Source organism: Mixophyes fleayi, chromosome 4 (genome assembly GCF_038048845.1).
Source record: "Mixophyes fleayi isolate aMixFle1 chromosome 4, aMixFle1.hap1, whole genome shotgun sequence".
Classification (NCBI taxonomy): Eukaryota; Metazoa; Chordata; class Amphibia; order Anura; family Limnodynastidae; genus Mixophyes; species Mixophyes fleayi.
Genome location: NC_134405.1, coordinates 321,778,175 through 321,796,252, shown reverse-complemented (window position 1 = coordinate 321,796,252; position 18,078 = coordinate 321,778,175). Strand labels below are relative to the sequence as shown.

The 18,078-nt window shown below is 43.1% G+C and overlaps 1 protein-coding gene across 2 annotated transcripts in view; it reads right to left on the bottom strand.

Moving 5' to 3' along the window:
* Positions 1-18,078, bottom strand: part of PRMT8 (protein arginine methyltransferase 8) — a 148,198-nt gene that overhangs the window by 25,073 nt on the left and 105,047 nt on the right. For both annotated transcript variants that reach the window (XM_075210194.1, XM_075210195.1), the window contains 4 exons: positions 11,863-12,005; positions 10,149-10,236; positions 8,614-8,729; positions 1,896-2,046 (listed from right to left, as the gene is read on the bottom strand). In XM_075210194.1, the coding sequence (XP_075066295.1) occupies positions 1,896-2,046; positions 8,614-8,729; positions 10,149-10,236; positions 11,863-12,005 (498 nt within the window). The remainder of the gene's footprint in view (positions 1-1,895; positions 2,047-8,613; positions 8,730-10,148; positions 10,237-11,862; positions 12,006-18,078) is intronic.

Sequence of the window (18,078 nt, the reverse complement as noted above, 5' to 3'; positions counted from 1 at the left end):
GCAGAGTAATGCTCAATTCTTATATATTTTTTGACCACAATATCGGCTACAAGGTATACAGCTGTTATACATATTGCTAATAGTAGCGGTGTGGTTCCAACAATATAGACTCATGAGCACTATTACATATGTTTTTTTACAGCCAATGAATTGTTATATTTCTCTATGTCACAGTGCACTGTGACGTAGATTGTGTATATCTTTCCTCCTATTACCATCATTTAAGCATCAATAGGTAATATATGTATGATTTTATTGTGATATTAAATACTATTTTATACATTTGACCACTCGTGATCTGCTATTTATGCTTTACTAGTTCTACTGGGAGATAGTTAGATTTGAGCGCTGCATTCGTTTTTTGTTGCTAAGACTATATTTTTCTGACTACTTTATTACCCTTGTTTGCCAGCAATTTTCACATTTTTGGGCTTTATTTGACACATTTCACAGGTACTTAAAAGATTGTTTTCATTATGGGCATCATTAAGAGTTAGGAGCGAATCTAGCTGAACAGAACATTTTGGATAAACCGTGTTGTGATGCAAGAGGCCGCTCCTCCTCTGCCTCCCCTCTCTGCCGTGCCTTACACTGTCTCCCTTTCCCCTACAGAATCCTCTTTACACTCCTCACCATCACCTATAAGACCCTCTCCCATTCCACTGCTCCTTATATCTCCCACCTCCTCTCCATTCACACTGCCGCCTGTTCCCTGCGTTCAGACAATGACTGTTGCCTCTCCTCCATACTGATCACCTCATCCCACGCCAGGATTCAAGACTTTTCCCGCACTGCCCTCCTCAACTGAAAAGACCCCCCATGCTCCATCTGTCTGTCCCCTAATCTGGCCACACTTAAACGGGCTCTAAAAACCCATCTGTTCCTCAAAGCCTACCAGCCTTCCACCTTACCTTCTCCGTCCTTGTTCTCCTCACCTCCCTCTTCCCTGTCTCCTCTCGCACCTGATCCCCTCCACTGACTCCTCTCGTGCCCGCTGTCTGTTTCCCCTCCCCTTAGTATGTACACTCTTACAAACAGAGCCCTCTTCCCTTCTGTCTCAATACCATTCCTTCTCCTCCATCACTGTACTTGCTATGCTTGGAGCTATTGAATTCTTGGTTATTCTCGTTTTAATCTGTACTGTTGTAGCCTGTTTCGTCTACTGTTTGTACTGTATTTTGTATTTTGTACGGAGCTGCGGAAACCTTGTGGTGCCATATAAATAAATAATATTAATAATAATAATAATAATAATAATAAAAAAATACATTTATGTTTTTGTATGGAGGGAAGCTACTGGCTGCTTTTGTATGTAACACACAAATACTGGGCAGCCTTATTTTTATACTGTGATTTAGAGTTGAGCTTGGATGTGCTCCTGTCCTAACTCTAAATGTGACAAAACATTTTAAAATTGCTATCGCCACATTGCAACATGTTTTTGCCAAATTAGAATATTGCTCCCTCTAGCTGGTTTTACTGCTAACTCTACATTCGGCACTATATGTTGTTAATTAGCTGCTTCTAAACAAATATAGTATGGCACAGCACTCACTATTTTTCTGTACATACCTGGTTTGTTATTGGCTGGTAATGTTGGCACCCAGGGGTAAAGATATTACCAACCAATTATGGATTACCTTGTTTTTTCAGACCAAAGGGACAGAATTTACTCCTGATCAGAAAATCCACTTTGGAACCTCATAAGAGTCACCGATGTTCCAAGACCACAAATGCCCATAAATGTACCAGGTGATGAAGAAATCTCATCACTATCCAAATGCATTCCATAGATAGCTTAGAGCACCACCAACAGGCTGTTATAGAGTACTGCACCCTGTTAAAATTTCTCTCTTACTTCATACCATTTTAACAAAAACAATGTAAGAAAGTACCTGTAGAAAATCCGGTTTTCTTATGGCATTTTGTAAACTCAATGCTGAAATAGGTGACCAAGGCATGGACGTAATCATTCCGCTGCACTTGTAGACAGAACGCTGAAGTAAATGCTAAATCTTCAGTCTTCACTGTATAGATATCAATTTCCTATATGAAAAAAACAGGAAATGAATTGTAGCTATGTAGAACTGAGATCAGGCTTTTCTCTACCCCTTCCCTTTTTATATCTGTACCCCATACACCCTGTTTAAAATCAATAAAATGTTATAGGTTAAAAGATTTTAAGAATCATTTTCTAAACAGTACATTAAAGTCAACTATATATCACCAACTAGCAAATGTGACCCGCATTATAATATAATAATGTCAGTACATCATTTTATATGCAATGTAAGTTGTATCACAGTGTGAGTATGTCAGTACTGTTAAGTGTGTAAAGTACAGTTTATTATACTGTTGCTTGGTATGCTATAAGTATTCTGTGTGTGCCAATGAAGGGTTCATTGTATCAGTTTGTGTCATTTATAAAGTGCTGTGACACTTGGTTTGAGCAAGTGTTCTTAGATTTCCACCATATTGTTGCAGAGCGAGATTATTGTAATGGGACAAGTCTGTTACAGGAGATTGGACTTTCATGTGAAGTTAAACTTTTGCATAGTTCTGCCTCTCTGCATACCTAGGCGTGCACACTTAAAGTTAAGAAGGCATCTCCAGAAAGCGGTGACTAAGTATATACCATAATATGCACTGGTTGGACTATCTAGTCATTATACCCTGTGCATCTACGTCACCACATAAATGACCTCCAGTGTAAGTCATAGTGTCAGCACTGTGTGACGTGGCTGTATAGTGTAGATGGGGGCATAGTGTGTGACAGCATTGCTCCTGCTGGTAATATAGTTTATAGCATAGTGTTAGTATCAACTGTCAGCAGAGTGTGGGTGTTTGTTGTGTGGCAGGGTAGTTCTTTTGTAGTTTATAGGACAGTTTGGGTGTTTGCTATACAATCACCTTCACTATATTGCCTCACGCCGCACTGCAGACACATGTGTAGAGCCTCACAGGCCACACACATGTATTTAACAGTATGCATGCATCGTTTGTGCTAGTACTTCCACGCTAAGAACAACCTCCAACACATAGACTGCATTCAGTAACATAGACCTGCTCTCCTCCCCTACACACAGTCACTTTCTGCCTCCTCTCCCAGCAGTCTGCACTAATCACACACTACCCCAGTGCATACGCATTCTGCAAAAGAGGTTCACAAGAAACATTCATCCTGTCCCACTGCACACACATCCTGTCCTAGTGGGCACACAAGCTCACACATCCTGTCCCAGTGTACACACATGCTCACACATCCTTTCCCAATGTACACACATGCTCACACATCCTGTCCCAGTGCACACACATGCTCACACATCCTGTCCCAGTGTACACACATGCTCACACATCCTGTCCCAGTGTACACACATGCTCACACATCCTGTCCCAGTGCACACACATGCTCACACATCCTGTCCCAGTGTACACACATGCTCACACATCCTGTCCCAGTGCACACACATGCTCACACATCCTGTCCCAGTGCGCACACATGCTCACACATCCTGTCCCAGTGCACACACATGCTCACACATCCTGTCCCAGTGCGCACACATGCTCACACATCCGGTCCCAGTGCGCACACATGCTCACACGTCCTGTCCCAGTGCACACACATGCTCACACGTCCTGTCCCAGTGCACACACATGCTCACACGTCCTGTCCCAGTGCACACACATGCTCACACATCCTGTCCCAGTGTGCACACATGCTCACACATCCTGTCCCAGTGCACACACATGCTCACACATCCTGTCCCAGTGCACACACATCCTGTCCCAGTGCACACACATCCTCCAATGCACACATATGTACATACATGCTGCCCCAGTACACACATATACATATGCATCCTGCTCCACTACACAACATAACATGTTCCCTACTCCATGCACACAAAGACAGATAGGCAACCTATGACTCACCAATGGTTGTGGAACATGTGCATGCTGAGACGCCACTGGCTGCCTAACTCTGAACACATATGAATCGCATCCATGAACAGTTGAGGAACTACAGCTACTACTGGGGATGCAGCCGGTACAGGGCCAGGTCACCAACATGAGTCCCTCACTCTGCTCTCAGTGGGGGCCTCTCCTAAGCATGCGTGGCTCCGGCACATGTGCAGAAGAGCAGAGTGGGGTCCCTGCTAAGGGTGGACTGGGAGAGGTAACGCTCTGCTCTTCTTGTCACGGGCACTAGGAGTCTTGCCCAGGATTTCACCAGTTGACTATGCTTACCAGAGAGGCGGAGTTTGCACAGCGGTCCTCTGGCAGCAGGGTGAATAGTGGAACGTATATAACAGCAGATGGAGAGAGGATGCCAATAGAATTGATAATAGTCAATGACTTGCAGCTATACTGGTAAATGAGTAAGCGACTTGCAGCTATATTGGTAGATGAGTCAGCGACTTGCATCTATAGTGGAAAGACAGGTTTGAACTATGGAAACCAGGGTGGACGTGAGCAGGTGAAGGAAGGTAACAGGAGAGTCAGTGGTCTGCGGACAGCAAGTTGTACCACTGCTGTGAAGGGAAGACTTGTCCAGGTGCAGGTAGGTAGCGGGGAAGTCAGTGGTCTGCGTACAGCAAGTTGTACCACTGCTGTGATGAGAAGACTTGTCCAGGTGCAGGTAGGTAGCGGGGAAGTCAGTGGTCTGCGTACAGCAAGTTGTACCACTGCTGTGATGAGAAGACTTGTCCAGGTGCAGGTAGGTAGCGGGGAAGTCAGTGGTCTGCGTACAGCAAGTTGTACCACTGCTGTGATGAGAAGACTTTTCCAGGTGCAGGTAGGTAGCGGGGAAGTCAGTGGTCTGCATATAGCAAGTTGTACCACTGCTAGTAAGTGGGGAGTAGTTCAGGTGCGGAAGAGTGGAGGCATGCAAAGAGTCAATAACGGTATGAAGACATTGAGAGCACAGAGGAACTTGTTCCAAACAGATATGCAGCGTTTACAGCTAATAGTCTATAACGGTATGTATACCGCTGCTAAGTAGAGAGGCTTGCACAGAGCGGATATGCGGGATAATAACTGATAGTCAATCACAAGTATGCATATCTCTGCTAAGTAGAGAAGCTTGTTCCAAACTGATATGCAGCGTAACAACAAATAGTCTATAGCGGGTATGGATACCGCTGCTGAGTAGAGAAGCTTGTCCTAGGCGGATATGCAAAGTAACAGTTGATAGTCAATAACAAGTAAGCATACCGCTGATGAGTAGAGAAGCTTGTCCACGAGGATATGCAGGTACAGCGGGAGCGCTGAACGGCTGTAGCGGGTATGAGAACCGCAGGTGAGCAGAGCAGGTAATCCAGCAGACAGCTGAGGACACGAGCAGGATACAGGAGTCTGTAGCGGGTATGGGAACCCCAGGTGAGCAGAGCAGATAATCCAGCAGACAGCTGAGGACACTAGCAGAACACAGGAGACACCTTATGAGACTCACAGGGAATGAGACTCAAGATCAGGCAACGAGGTAATGAGCACAGGTGCCTTAAATAGGGAGAGGTGCCTGATCCACCAATGAGATTAAAAGCAAAGGTCATAAATTCTTGGATGCTGCGCATGCGCAGTGCATCAAGATGGCGGACGGCCGCGGTTCAGGACAGGCGCCAGCAGGAAGGCTAGAGAACCACGCACCAGCGCAGAGGCACTCACGGTCCGGTGAGTTACACTTCTGAGATCAGGCTGGGGGTCGGGGAGGCTGGTGCACTTTTTTGCTATGAGACCCAGCAATGCAGTATTCTGTCCTTGAGTATAAACATACATGTGGGTACTGGATAGCCTAATATCCAGTACTCACACATACACACACACGCACACACACAAACACACTTTGCACCAATACCCCCAAATACAGCCTGCCCCAGTACAAACACCTACGTATACCACACCATTGTATATACATACAGTGCATCCTTTCTCTGTGCATTCTGTAATGCTATGTACAAATCCATGTCCTAAGTAGTGTGCAGATATTTACATATAATTATTGTACAGATGATTTAAAATAACATTTAAACTCCATAATAACTAATTTCAGTGCAATATAAAACTACACCCACTACCTACAATAGAGATACCTATTTTGTAAACTGAACCAATATTCAACATACTTGCCAACTCTCCCAGAATGTCCGGGAGACTCCCAAATTCCGGGTAGGTCTCTCAGACTCCCGGGCGAGGAAGTCCACTCTCTCATTTCTTCCTCCCCCCCTACTACCTGTCCCCTGGATCCCATCCCCTCCCACCTTCTTCACTCCCTTTCCCCCACCACCTGCTCCCACCTCGCTCACCTCTTTAATCTCTCCCTCTCCTCCGGCATCTTCCCCTCCTCCTTCAAACATGCTCTCGTATCCCCCATTCTTAAGAAGCCTAATCTCGACTCCACTTCTCTCTCGAACTATCGCCCCATATCTCTTCTCCCCTTTGCCTACAAAATTCTCGAGAGGCTCGTCTGCAGCCGTCTCACCTCCTACCTTTCTGAACACTCCCTTCTTGATCCTCTCCAGTCTGGTTTCCGCCCCCTTTACTCCACTGAAACTGCCCTAGCTAAAGTCACCAATGACCTCCTCTCTGCTAAAGCCAGGGGCCACTTCTCCCTTCTCATCCTCCTTGACCTCTCTGCAGCCTTCGACACCATTGACCACCCCCTCCTCCTCCACACCCTCCAGTCTTTTGGCCTTTCTGGCCCAGTCCTGTCCTGGTTCACCTCTTACCTCGCTGACCGATCCTTCTCTGTCACCACCACTGAGTCTCTCTCCCCCCCGTCCACCCTTCCAGTCGGGGTCCCCCAGGGCTCTGTTCTGGGCCCCTTACTCTTCTCTCTATACACGTCCTCCCTGGGTGAACTCATCATCTCCTTCGGCTTCAACTACCACCTTTACGCTGCCGACACTCAACTATACCTTTCCTCTCCTGATTTCTCTCCCTCCCTCCTCTCTAGGGTGTCCGCCTGCCTCTCTGCCATCTCCTCCTGGATGTCCTCTCAATTCCTCAAACTCAACCTCGCCAAAACCGAGCTGATAGTTTTTCCTCCCCCCCATACCTCATCCCCTGTCGACCTCTCCATCACTGTCGACAACTCCTCTATCTCCTCTGTCCCCAAACTTCGCTGCCTTGGTGTCACCCTCGACTCCTCTCTCTCCTTTGGCCCCCATATCCTCTCTCTTGCTAAATCCTGCCGCTTCCAGCTGCGTAACATCGCTCGCATCCGGCCCTTCCTCTCCCAAGATGCCACCAAATGCCTTATTCACTCTCTGATCATCTCCCGCTTGGACTACTGCAACCTCCTCCTTACTGGCCTCCCCCTCTCTCATCTCGCTCCCCTTCGATCTGTACTTAACGCAGCCGCTAGGCTAATCTTCCTTTCTCGCCGCTCCTCTTCTGTCTCCCTCCTCTACCAATCCCTCCACTGGCTCCCCTTCCCCTACAGAACTCTGTTCAAGCTCCTCACTCTTACATACAAGGCCCTCGCCAACGCCACTGCACCCTACATCTCCGCACTCCTATCTATTCACGCTCCATCCCGTCCTCTCCGATCTGCCAATGACCGTCGCCTATCTTCCCCCCTCATCACCTCCTCCCACTCGCGTATCCAAGACTTTGCCCGCGCTGCCCCCCATCACTGGAACAAGCTCCCTCCCTCCATCAGGACTTCCCTTAACCTGTCCAGTTTCAATCGGGCTTTAAAAACCCACCTTTTTCTTAAAGCCTTCCAGTCTCCCACTTAACTACCTACCTTATCCTCTGCCTCTCCCCCTTCTTTCCCCTTCCCTGCCTCCCTCCCTCTACTCTCCCTCTCTCCCCTGCGTTTCTCTGTCTGTCCACCCCTCCCCTTAGATTGTACGCTCCTTTGAGCAGGGCCATCTCTCCTCCTGTTTCCACCACTTCTAACTCTGCTCTCCAGCTACTTTGCCCTCCTCCTCGAGGGCCCTCCTCCCCCCTCTGGGGGTCTCCCGGTCTTCCGCGCCCTCCTTTTGGGCCCCGTCATTTGCGGATACCCCCCCCCCCGCCCTCACTAGCTGTGCATTGAGCTTACTGAGTTACTGTGCTTTATGTTTACTGTACTGTGCTGTCTCACCTTGTATTGTAATTCATTTTTGTCCCTGTACGGCGCCACGGACACCTTGTGGTGCCCTATAAATAAAAATTAATAATAATAATAATAATAATAAAAAAATAATGCGTCGCGGGTATAGGTCCAAAATGTCGCAATTCCCCCTGAGCCCTCAAACACCCACCTATCCCCCCGGTTCTCCCGGAGGCCAACATTTAAAAGTTGGCAAGTATGATATTCATGAGAATGCATACTATCAAATCACTAGGAACCAGGAACAACATGATTTGTTCAGCCCACAAAATGGCAGCCTACATCAGTACCTCAGTGATGTCACTGGTTTCTAGTGGTTTCTAGTACATTAATAGGCTGTATTCTTAAGGATATTGCTTCAACCTACAAAATGGCTGCCTCTGTTGTCTTGGTAACAAGCACATTATTATACTGCAGAAAGAATAACTGCAAAAAGTAATCTAAATTGCAAAGTGTTTTCCACAAAAATTGACTGTAAACAAAGTAATTACTTTCTGCACTGGGTATTACCAAACCTTTATCACACAGGAATTGGTCACCACTTGCTTTGGGTCTACAATGTCCACGAGCGGTTCCCTCATGGCGACGTCCCTGATACACGTCATGTCAAATCCATACACATTTTCCCACCCTGTCAATACAAATACATAGACAAACACAATGTTTTTGTTTTTAGCATTTACTGGGCCCCATTCATATCCGAGCGTAACTTGCACTTAAATTGTGTTTATTTTAAAAGGCGCATGCAACGTGAGCGTACGTCCAGACGTGTTCACCTCCAAGAGGACACCAAGATAGGTTTCGATTTGAAGCTTTGCGTAAGCATGCTCTACTTAAACAATACTTGCCATAAGTAGACACAAAACAGACTCCAGTATATGCATATGCGTAAGTACAATAAAAGGTCACAGCACAACGCATAAAGCTTATTTTATCATAAATTAAAACAACAACTGGTAAAAATATATTCATTTTGACATAAATATTTACTTCCATATATCATTTAGTTTTATATCTGTATCTGTTCTTTGATAGGTACCGCAACACATATGTGTCATTTTTAATTCAAAGGGGCATATACAATTAGGTTTCCGGTTTGCGGGAACGTGCTGGAACGGGCCGCGAAGTCAATCCACATTACCGCAACAACGTGGATTTTCGCACGCACACCATAGGGTTGCGTAGGAAAATCTGTGTTATTGCGGTACCGTATTACCGGCAATAGTGCGCAGGTTCCGCGGTAACGCACGTTACTGCGGACAGGAAACCTAATTGAATATGCCCCAAAGACTACGCTGTGTCAGTCATCACTATTAGCCGGCAGTTACACCTGAACTGTAGTGGGTGTAAAAGCTACGGCTGAGACCAAGCATACTTACGACAGGACTTGAATCAACGTTGGAACGGCCTTACTGTACATGGCCTACGTTAGGCCGCCCCGTCCCTGAGCCGTTCTGCTTCTCAAGTCATAGACGGTCGCAAGTGTCAGTGGCGAGTGAACATGAAATTGCCGGCAATTGCGCTTATTGGCGTAATGTCAGTTTCTGCCCATACGCAGTGCGGAATCTCGCAATATGATGACTGAACAGAGAGCTCAGTGTGTGATGTAACAGAAGGGGGTGGGGCTTACACTCAGCAGTAAAATGCTGCTCTGCTGTGACGAGACTAAATTCATTTGATGAGTACTCTCAGGATAATCAAATAATACCGGAATATCAGAGTGTTTATTAGGCATGGTCAGGATGTCTGATATTCATATGAATTTTGAGGGACTAATAGAACAATATAGAAAAAAAAATACATTTCATTCACAAAACAGACCCCCACAGCTAATACGTCTATTTCAAGGTTATAGATTACAAAAAAAAAAGATTTATATTTTTAATTGTTAATGTATAGTACGTGGTGTCTTGTGGTATCTGCGGCATTATACAGTGATCTATTCATAACGTCAGTTTGTGTCCTGAAGGCTGCCCGATAGATTATATCATAGATTGTTAATGGGGTCAACAGCGGAGCTCGGTAATGGCTGTGTGAATGACATACTCACAGTGAATCTTGAAGTCCTTATATTGCCTGTCTTCAATGGCAACGACATACAATGCAGCCCGGTCAGGAAACATCAGCCCTCCAGGTTTCTGTTGATGAATTGTGGGGGAAATGGTTCTCGTAATCTATTCACCTGACAAAGACATCACAGTTTTGAACTGCACATATAAAATCCAGACAAGCACCCCCTGTGCGCTCTTATTACACTCCATCACACTGTCACACACTGTTTAATATCTGAGCGGATAGATCAGCCTGCAGCAAAACACAGAGATAAAAACGTCTGTCTAAATCAAAGTGATTGTCAGTCAGGGCGAAGCGTATTGAAATGAAAGGTCTACCTGCTGACAACACTCTTTGGTCCTCTCTAAAGAAGGTACATTTAGGAATTTAAGAATAGCATCCTTGAATTTGATTCAATTAGCTTTTGAACTATGCCTCCCAGCTGACTTTCTTTTGCAGGAAATATTCCTCCTGTTTTTTTGGGCTCCCCTCCATTTCCCTAGAAATGTGTGTAAAATGTTTTGGCAAATGTATAGCTTGAACGAGTACCAGTGTTTTGCATCTGCCAAATACATTTTGGAATCTGGAACAAAATGGTCTTTCAAACACACCGATGCCATGGCTGCTTCAACCCCTGCTACACACGGATGCAGATCTGTGCCGTGTTGTATCCCTCTTTGCAGGCTACATGCAAACGCGGAGCGGTTGTGTCTCGCTTGCATTGCCTATCCTTTCTGAAGTTGGCCAGGGACTCAATGATGTCATATGTCACTTGATACTTGGCCACGCCCCCATGCTACTATACTGTGAGAGAATTACAACATCTCAATAAAATCTACAGAAGCAAGAGAAAATATCTCCCAACTCGCCAACTCCGTTCTGCACTAGATCTGTGTCTCTCATCCATCCTCATTACATCCTCCCATTCCCGGTTACAGGACTTTTTTCGGGCGGCACCCAATCTATGGAATTCTCTCCCTTGCACAATAAGACTTTCCTCTGGTCTACAAACTTTCAAGTGTTCTCTGAAAACCCACCTCTTCAGACAAGCTTATAATATTCCTCAACCACCCTCTTAGCCTCACTACCTTAGCCTATTACCACCCGTTACAATATTTCACACAAGACAACTACCCCATGACCAACATTGTTGTTTGACAGGATCATTCAGCCTATGAGTCACTTTTACCTTTACAGCGTGGCTGGGCCAAAATGCAAAATGTAGACTTAGCCTTAGCCTCATGTGTCAATCTCCCATTGTCCAATAGATTGTAAGCTTACGAGCAGGGTCTTCTCACCTCTTTGTCTGTTTTACCCAGTTTGTTTATTAGTCTACTATGTTTGTCCCCAATTGTAAAGCGCTACGGAATATGTTGGCGCTATATAAATAAATTATGATGATGATGATGGGAAAAAGAAGACAAATCATGGTATAGTATTTAGTTTCTTCTAAAATGCCCTTTTCAATATGGTTTTTTTTTAACCACTAACAAACGATTTCTAATTAATTCACAAAAATACAAATATTGGCCAAGTACCGTCGCTAGTCAAACTGTAGGAGATTTTCTTTGACTTTCCTCCCTCATCTCAGCTTCCCTTCATATTGGTTCTCTCTCTCACACTGCCCATTCCACCTTACTTGGACAAACTGTTGGAACTTTGACAAAACTTCATCTACAACCAACACCTCTCTAAGCGCAGTTAGTACTTACCAGCCATTTGTCCCGGGCAAAGATGACTGTGTTGAGCATGGACTCATAGAAGAGACAATACCCCATCCACTCAGTGATGATAATGTCCACCTTTTCTACTGGTAACTCCACTTCTTCTACTTTGCCCCTAAATATTGTAATTACTGGAAAATGCACAGAAAAAAAAGTATTGTGACAACAATTAAATACTTTGTAATCTGCAGGTCTCTGTAGAAATAACATGTATAGAAATGTCATATTACTTTCTAGTGCCGCCACTGTAGTTAGGATGATCCTTTGGGAAGGCTGGGCACAGTAATGGAGCATGCCCACAAAATGTGATTTATTGTGTAAGTTATTAACTAACTTCCCGGCACTTAAGATCAAACAAGTTCAGGGGGTAAAGCTGAGAGTTTTCCAGCGGGTTTCAAAAACCAATCAGATTCTAGCTATCATTTATTTAGTACATTCTACAAAATGACAGCTAGAATCTGATTGGCTGCTATAGGCAACATCTCCACTTTTCAAACATGCTGAAAAACTCTCAGCTTGATACATTTACCCCCATGTTGCCTTCAGACAGTCAGACAGATAGGAAAAGTTGTCTGTGTCCACACCTTATTGAATAGTAATAGTCAGCAGATAAACTGCAGGCACTGGAGCAAGGCATGATGGGACAGGTAGTTTATTGCGTCATAGAACATGGACTATAGTAAATCATTAGTTACCCATTAATGCGGTACATTACAATACTTACTTTATACTAATTGCTCTTTATTCCTCCTTTGTCAATAGGTAATGATGTGTAACTGACAGTCGCATAATATATAATAGTTCCCAGTTGTCCCTGTTTTCTAGGATATTTAACCATTGATCTCTGGAAATGTTTGTCCCTATGTGATTGTCTTGTAATATTGATCAGTTGTCAAATGCTACTTGTGCTGATTTGGTTATTGAACGCAGTTCTTACGATCTGTTTCTAGTCTACGGTATCTTCTTCATTAACTAAAGGTGTGAAGATGAGCATATAATTTTGAATATAACTGTATCATAGTCATTGTTCATTGATCATATCATTGTTGGGTACATGGTGTATCCTATATTCCCCCAAACGACCCAAGAGGACAATAGATACAACTGTGACGTACCCTGGGTATACATGTTGCATATATACTAGAAGTGAGGGATGATTAAAGGAGTGGGGGGAAATCTGGAGAGTCCTCTAGCCTTCCACGTCCCAGGACAAGTACACACTGTACAACACGAGTGAGAACTTAGCAGAAAGGAAGAGACACAGGAAAAGCTGCATTGATAATTTCTCTAATAGGTATGTCGCATTCTCAAAACTGTGCTGATATCTGTAAGCCATTTTAAAGCCAAAAAGCATGGGTAGTTGTAGTCTTACAAATGTCTGGAGAACTACATGATGCACATCACTATATTCTGCATATGATACATTGTATAAGTGTAATCTTGCATCTCTGTAAAATGCATGCATTTAAAAAAAATACAAATCTGGTTGAATGTAGCATATTTCATTTAAATGGCCTTTCTGTTCCTTTACTCTGGGAATATTTCTAGTCTAATCATATATTTTTGTTTTGTTTTCTTCAAGCTTCAGCCTCACCTTGCTATTTCTAATAATAATATTGCTTGATCAAAACACAAGGGTGACTCTGAGCTTACGGCAGATAAAGCATTCTTGATTACTTCAGGCCGTGCGATCATGGGATGAGCTTATATGACAGGTGGGAAACTAATAAAAAGTAATTATGATTTATGCTGCAGGCTGAAATAGATTTGAGAGAAATAGATAAATATAGTCGCAGCCATAAATATTGGCACCGTTGCAGTTTTTTTTGTCATAACGAACCATGTCTTCTAGAAAATTGTTGAAGCTAAAAATTATTTTATTGTCCTCATATGTATTTCTTGGGTTTGCAGTGGAAAAAAACCCATAAAAAGCAGAAAAATCTTAAGCTTATTTCACACATAAAACCATAAGTGGTTGGGTCAAACTATAGCCACCTTTCGGAAGTTGTTAGAGATAATTAGATTTCTTGCAGGCGATTTACCTTCACTTTGGAACTGAACTCACCTCCGGTGAGTAGCTGGTGCCTGCAATATAAAAATCACTCCTTAAACAGGCTTGAATAGAGAAGAGGACTCATGCTGCTGCTTTGTGTCGCTGTGTGTACGGCATTGAGCAAGGAGAGAAGAAAGAAAACCTGAGAATTGACTGAGGGAGTCAGACAGAAGATTGTGGCCAAGCATGGACAATCTCAATGCCACATAGTAGATCTTGTTTGTGCATTTGTAGTGTATGTAATGTTATTAGGAAGATTAAGGTTCATGGCGCTGTAGTCAACCTCCTTGGATGTGTTCGCATGAGAAAACTTGATCGAAGACTGCAGAGCAGAATTGTTCGAGTGGTGGAGAATGCACCTCCATCAACTACCAAACAGATTCAAATGGACCTTCAGACACAATGCAGGACAGTTTCAACTTGCACCATCCTTCTCCAACGCAATGAAAGAGGGTTATATGGATTGGAGGACAAGAAAGGCTCCACTGCTGAGAGAGAGTGTTTCTATAGATAGATAGATAGATAGATAGATAGATCAGCTTCTATCTATCTATCTGATACCAGATCGGTTGGATGGTTGGGTTAATAAGATACACTACAAAAGTATTTGGACGCCTGACAATTACACCAACAGGGACTGTAATGACATTCAAATACATATATTTTAATATGTAGTTGGTCCCCCTTTTGCAGCGATAGCAGCTTCCACTGTTCTTGGAAGGCTTTCCACAAGATGTTGAAGTGTTTCTGTGGGAATTTGTGCCCATTCATTCTGTAGAGCATTTTTGAGGTCGGCATTGATGTTGGATTAGAATGTCTGGCTCTCAATCTCAGTTTCAGTTCATCCCAAAGGTGTTTGATGGGGTTGAGGTCAGAGCTATGTGCAGCCAGTCAAGTTCATCCACAGTGACCTCATCAAACCATGTCTTTTGTAGTCCTTGATTTGTACATTGGGGCACAGTCATGTTGGAATAGAAAAGGACCTTCCCCAAGTTGGAAGCATAGCATTGTCCAAAATGACTTGGTATGCTGAAGCATTAAGATTGCCCTTCACTGGAGATAAGGGTCCTAGCCCAAACCCTGAAAAACAGCCCCATACCATCATCCCTCCTCCACCAAACTTCACAGTTGGCATAATGCAGTCAGGCAGGTAATGTTCTCCCGGCATCCGCCAAACCCAGACTCAACCATCTGACTGCCAAACAAAGAAGAGTAATTTGTCAGTGGAAACACGTTTTCACTGCTCCACAGTCCAATGTCGATGTGATTTACACCACTCCATCAGACGCTTGGAATTGGTCTTGGTGATGTGAGGCTTCTATGCAGCTGCTCGGCCATGGAAACCCATTCCATTAATCTCCAGCTGCACAGTTTTTGTGCTTATATTAATGTCAGTGGAAGTTCGGAACACATAACAAGGTGGAACGAGTGCTCCAACACAGCAAACGAAATTGCACCAACATGCGTCTACTCACGAAATATGATGTAGCACTTACCCTTGTGAATAAAACTCTCATTGTAAGCTTGTGAACTGGGTCTTCTCACCTCTCTGTCTGTATGTATTACCCAGTCTTGTTATATTACTGTTTGTTCCCAATTGTAAAGCACCTCGGAATTTGCTGGCGCTATATAAATAGATGATGATGGTGATAATGAATAAGTACCAGAAGATGGAGATAATATTTCTAATCCTCATATGTTGATATAAACATTTTTGTGGCCAATAACATACTGGAACAGTAGGACTTGTAACTCTGATGGATCATTTACAATACTTAGCAGTTTGTTTGGATACTTTCCCCATATCTTCCAACCAAGAACAGTTCTTAAAAGACATTTCTATACAATAAGTTTTTTCCAAATGAACGTTTGAATCTGAGCTACTAATACTGAGTGCCTCTGCAGACTCCTGTGGCTAATTGACAAACCTGAATTTAATGTGTGTTATGTTGATGGAATATTCTAAGTTTTAACAGGTTGTTTTTAGAACAAAAATTTATGTTTTTCTTAGTTTTATGTTTTTCTTAGTGATTGATCCTCTTTCGTTTTTTTGTATTAAAAGTCTTGTTATATTACAGTGCTGAGTAGCGCGTTATATGTGACTATACTATCTACCGCTGCGCTGTTTCAACTGCTTTATTTGTAGACACCAAGAAGAAAAGTAATATATTATGTAACGTGTAAAAAAAAAAAAGGTGAATAAGATAATAAACAGCAATAAAAAAAACATAAAAACGACATGTACCGAAAGTGGTATAACCTAAAAATAATGTTTCTGTTCCAGATCTCCCACTGAAACGTGTATTAGTTTTTTACACAGACAATGCATGTTCCGTTTCCAAAAACATAATGCTGGTGGGAGTTATCAGCATGGCATATTGTTTTCGTGCCTCATGGGATGTGATGAGAATTACATTCATCAGATAGATGAAAGTCTGAACAACTCAAGTATTTTAAGAAATTCACTTCAAGCTACTAAATAAAATGTCAACACTTTACCCCCTATGTGTCAGTCTTATTGTAAACTGTTCTTACAAGACTTATTTCATTTTGTATCGTTGCAATATGGCATGTGATCCTCAACTACCAGAACCATTTCACAAGGTATTCACCTATAGAAGCCCCATTTCCAAGGAACTAGATGTGTTCCACAGAACTCAGCTGCCTTCAGGAATTATGTAGTAGTAGCTGTTGATCACACTATTGCCACCGGAGTGGACAGAACACTGAAGGAGGTACTGAGCAACCTAGATGGCAACAGAAGTGTCAATAACAGAGAACAGGACTGGCAAGGGTTAACACAGATTCATAAAACAAGCCAAGGTCTGGAGCAGGAGAAGACAGCAATTCCGTTTAAACAATCCGGGTCAAACATTGAGAGACAGAATCAGGCCAGGATATACAGGCACACTAGGTCAAGCAGGAACTATCACTGGCATTGGTGAACAACAGGAACGGGTTTATAAAGCCAGAGAAACCAATGAGAGTTTGCAAGGTGTTTAGTTTCACAAGTGCAGCAAGTGATTAGGAGCAAGTAGACAGCTGATACTGCCTAGCGACTAGCTGAGAAGACTCTGGTTGTTATTTACATAGCAACTGGCTGGAATCGAAGTAACGCCGGCTACATCAGAAGAAGAGGATACTGTTGATAGGCATCCAGTCCAGTGTGTAGCAGCGCACATCCTGTAATCATATAAGGAACCCGGCTGACACCAGGGCGCAATCTGCAACATTCTGATAGGGAGAGGACAACGACTACTGACGCTGGGCAACTGATCTGGCGTGCGGCGGTGATTGCCATATTTATTAACACATCAGGGCGCAATCCGCTGCCGTCTGATAGGAAGAGGACGACGACTACTGTCGCTAGGCAACTGATCCGGCATGCTGTGGTGATCACCCTGTTTCTTAACAATTAGGACTGATCTTTTGACCCACCAGAGGTTTTATGGTATGAATTATCAAGTGGCAAGAAGGTTTAACTGTGTGAGTGTTTTTGGTAATTGTAACTTTAAGATTGTGTCAATATAGAAAGAGAAATGCTGATAGGGATGCTGATAGGGATTATTATTGAGCCCTCACTTCTAGTGAGGATTCAAGAAAATAATAAAGTCCATGTTTTTTATGTAATGACATATACCTCCTTTTTCAACACAATTAGTGAAGCTTTCGTCTAATATAACTAACGGTACAGTTCTTGAAACAATATTGGCTTAGTTAAAGAATCACTTGCACGTAATGAATGATCCAAAATGATTTTCAGAAGTTTTATTTACAGTTAGCTTTATATTATTTCATTATTATATTGTTGTTTTTTATTTTTATGGATATTATATTTTTCAAATGTCTAACTTTTTTGTACACTATATATAATACGGTAAAGTTCTTTTTATTTATTAAAGGAAATCTTTCCCCTTTATATAGTTGTGTTACTAGAAAGGATCCCGCTGATAAATGTGAGCTAATTAATTAAGGGGCAGACATTGGGAGTATGTGAGAAACACTTTCAGAGAATCTCTTACTCCAAATGATCTTTGAAAAAGTCTTACAACTTGAGACGAAACGCGTCTCAAGGATATAGCTGTGATATACATTATATGAACGCTGAGCTAAAATTGTTTTATACTATGTGTAAGAATGGATTAATGAGA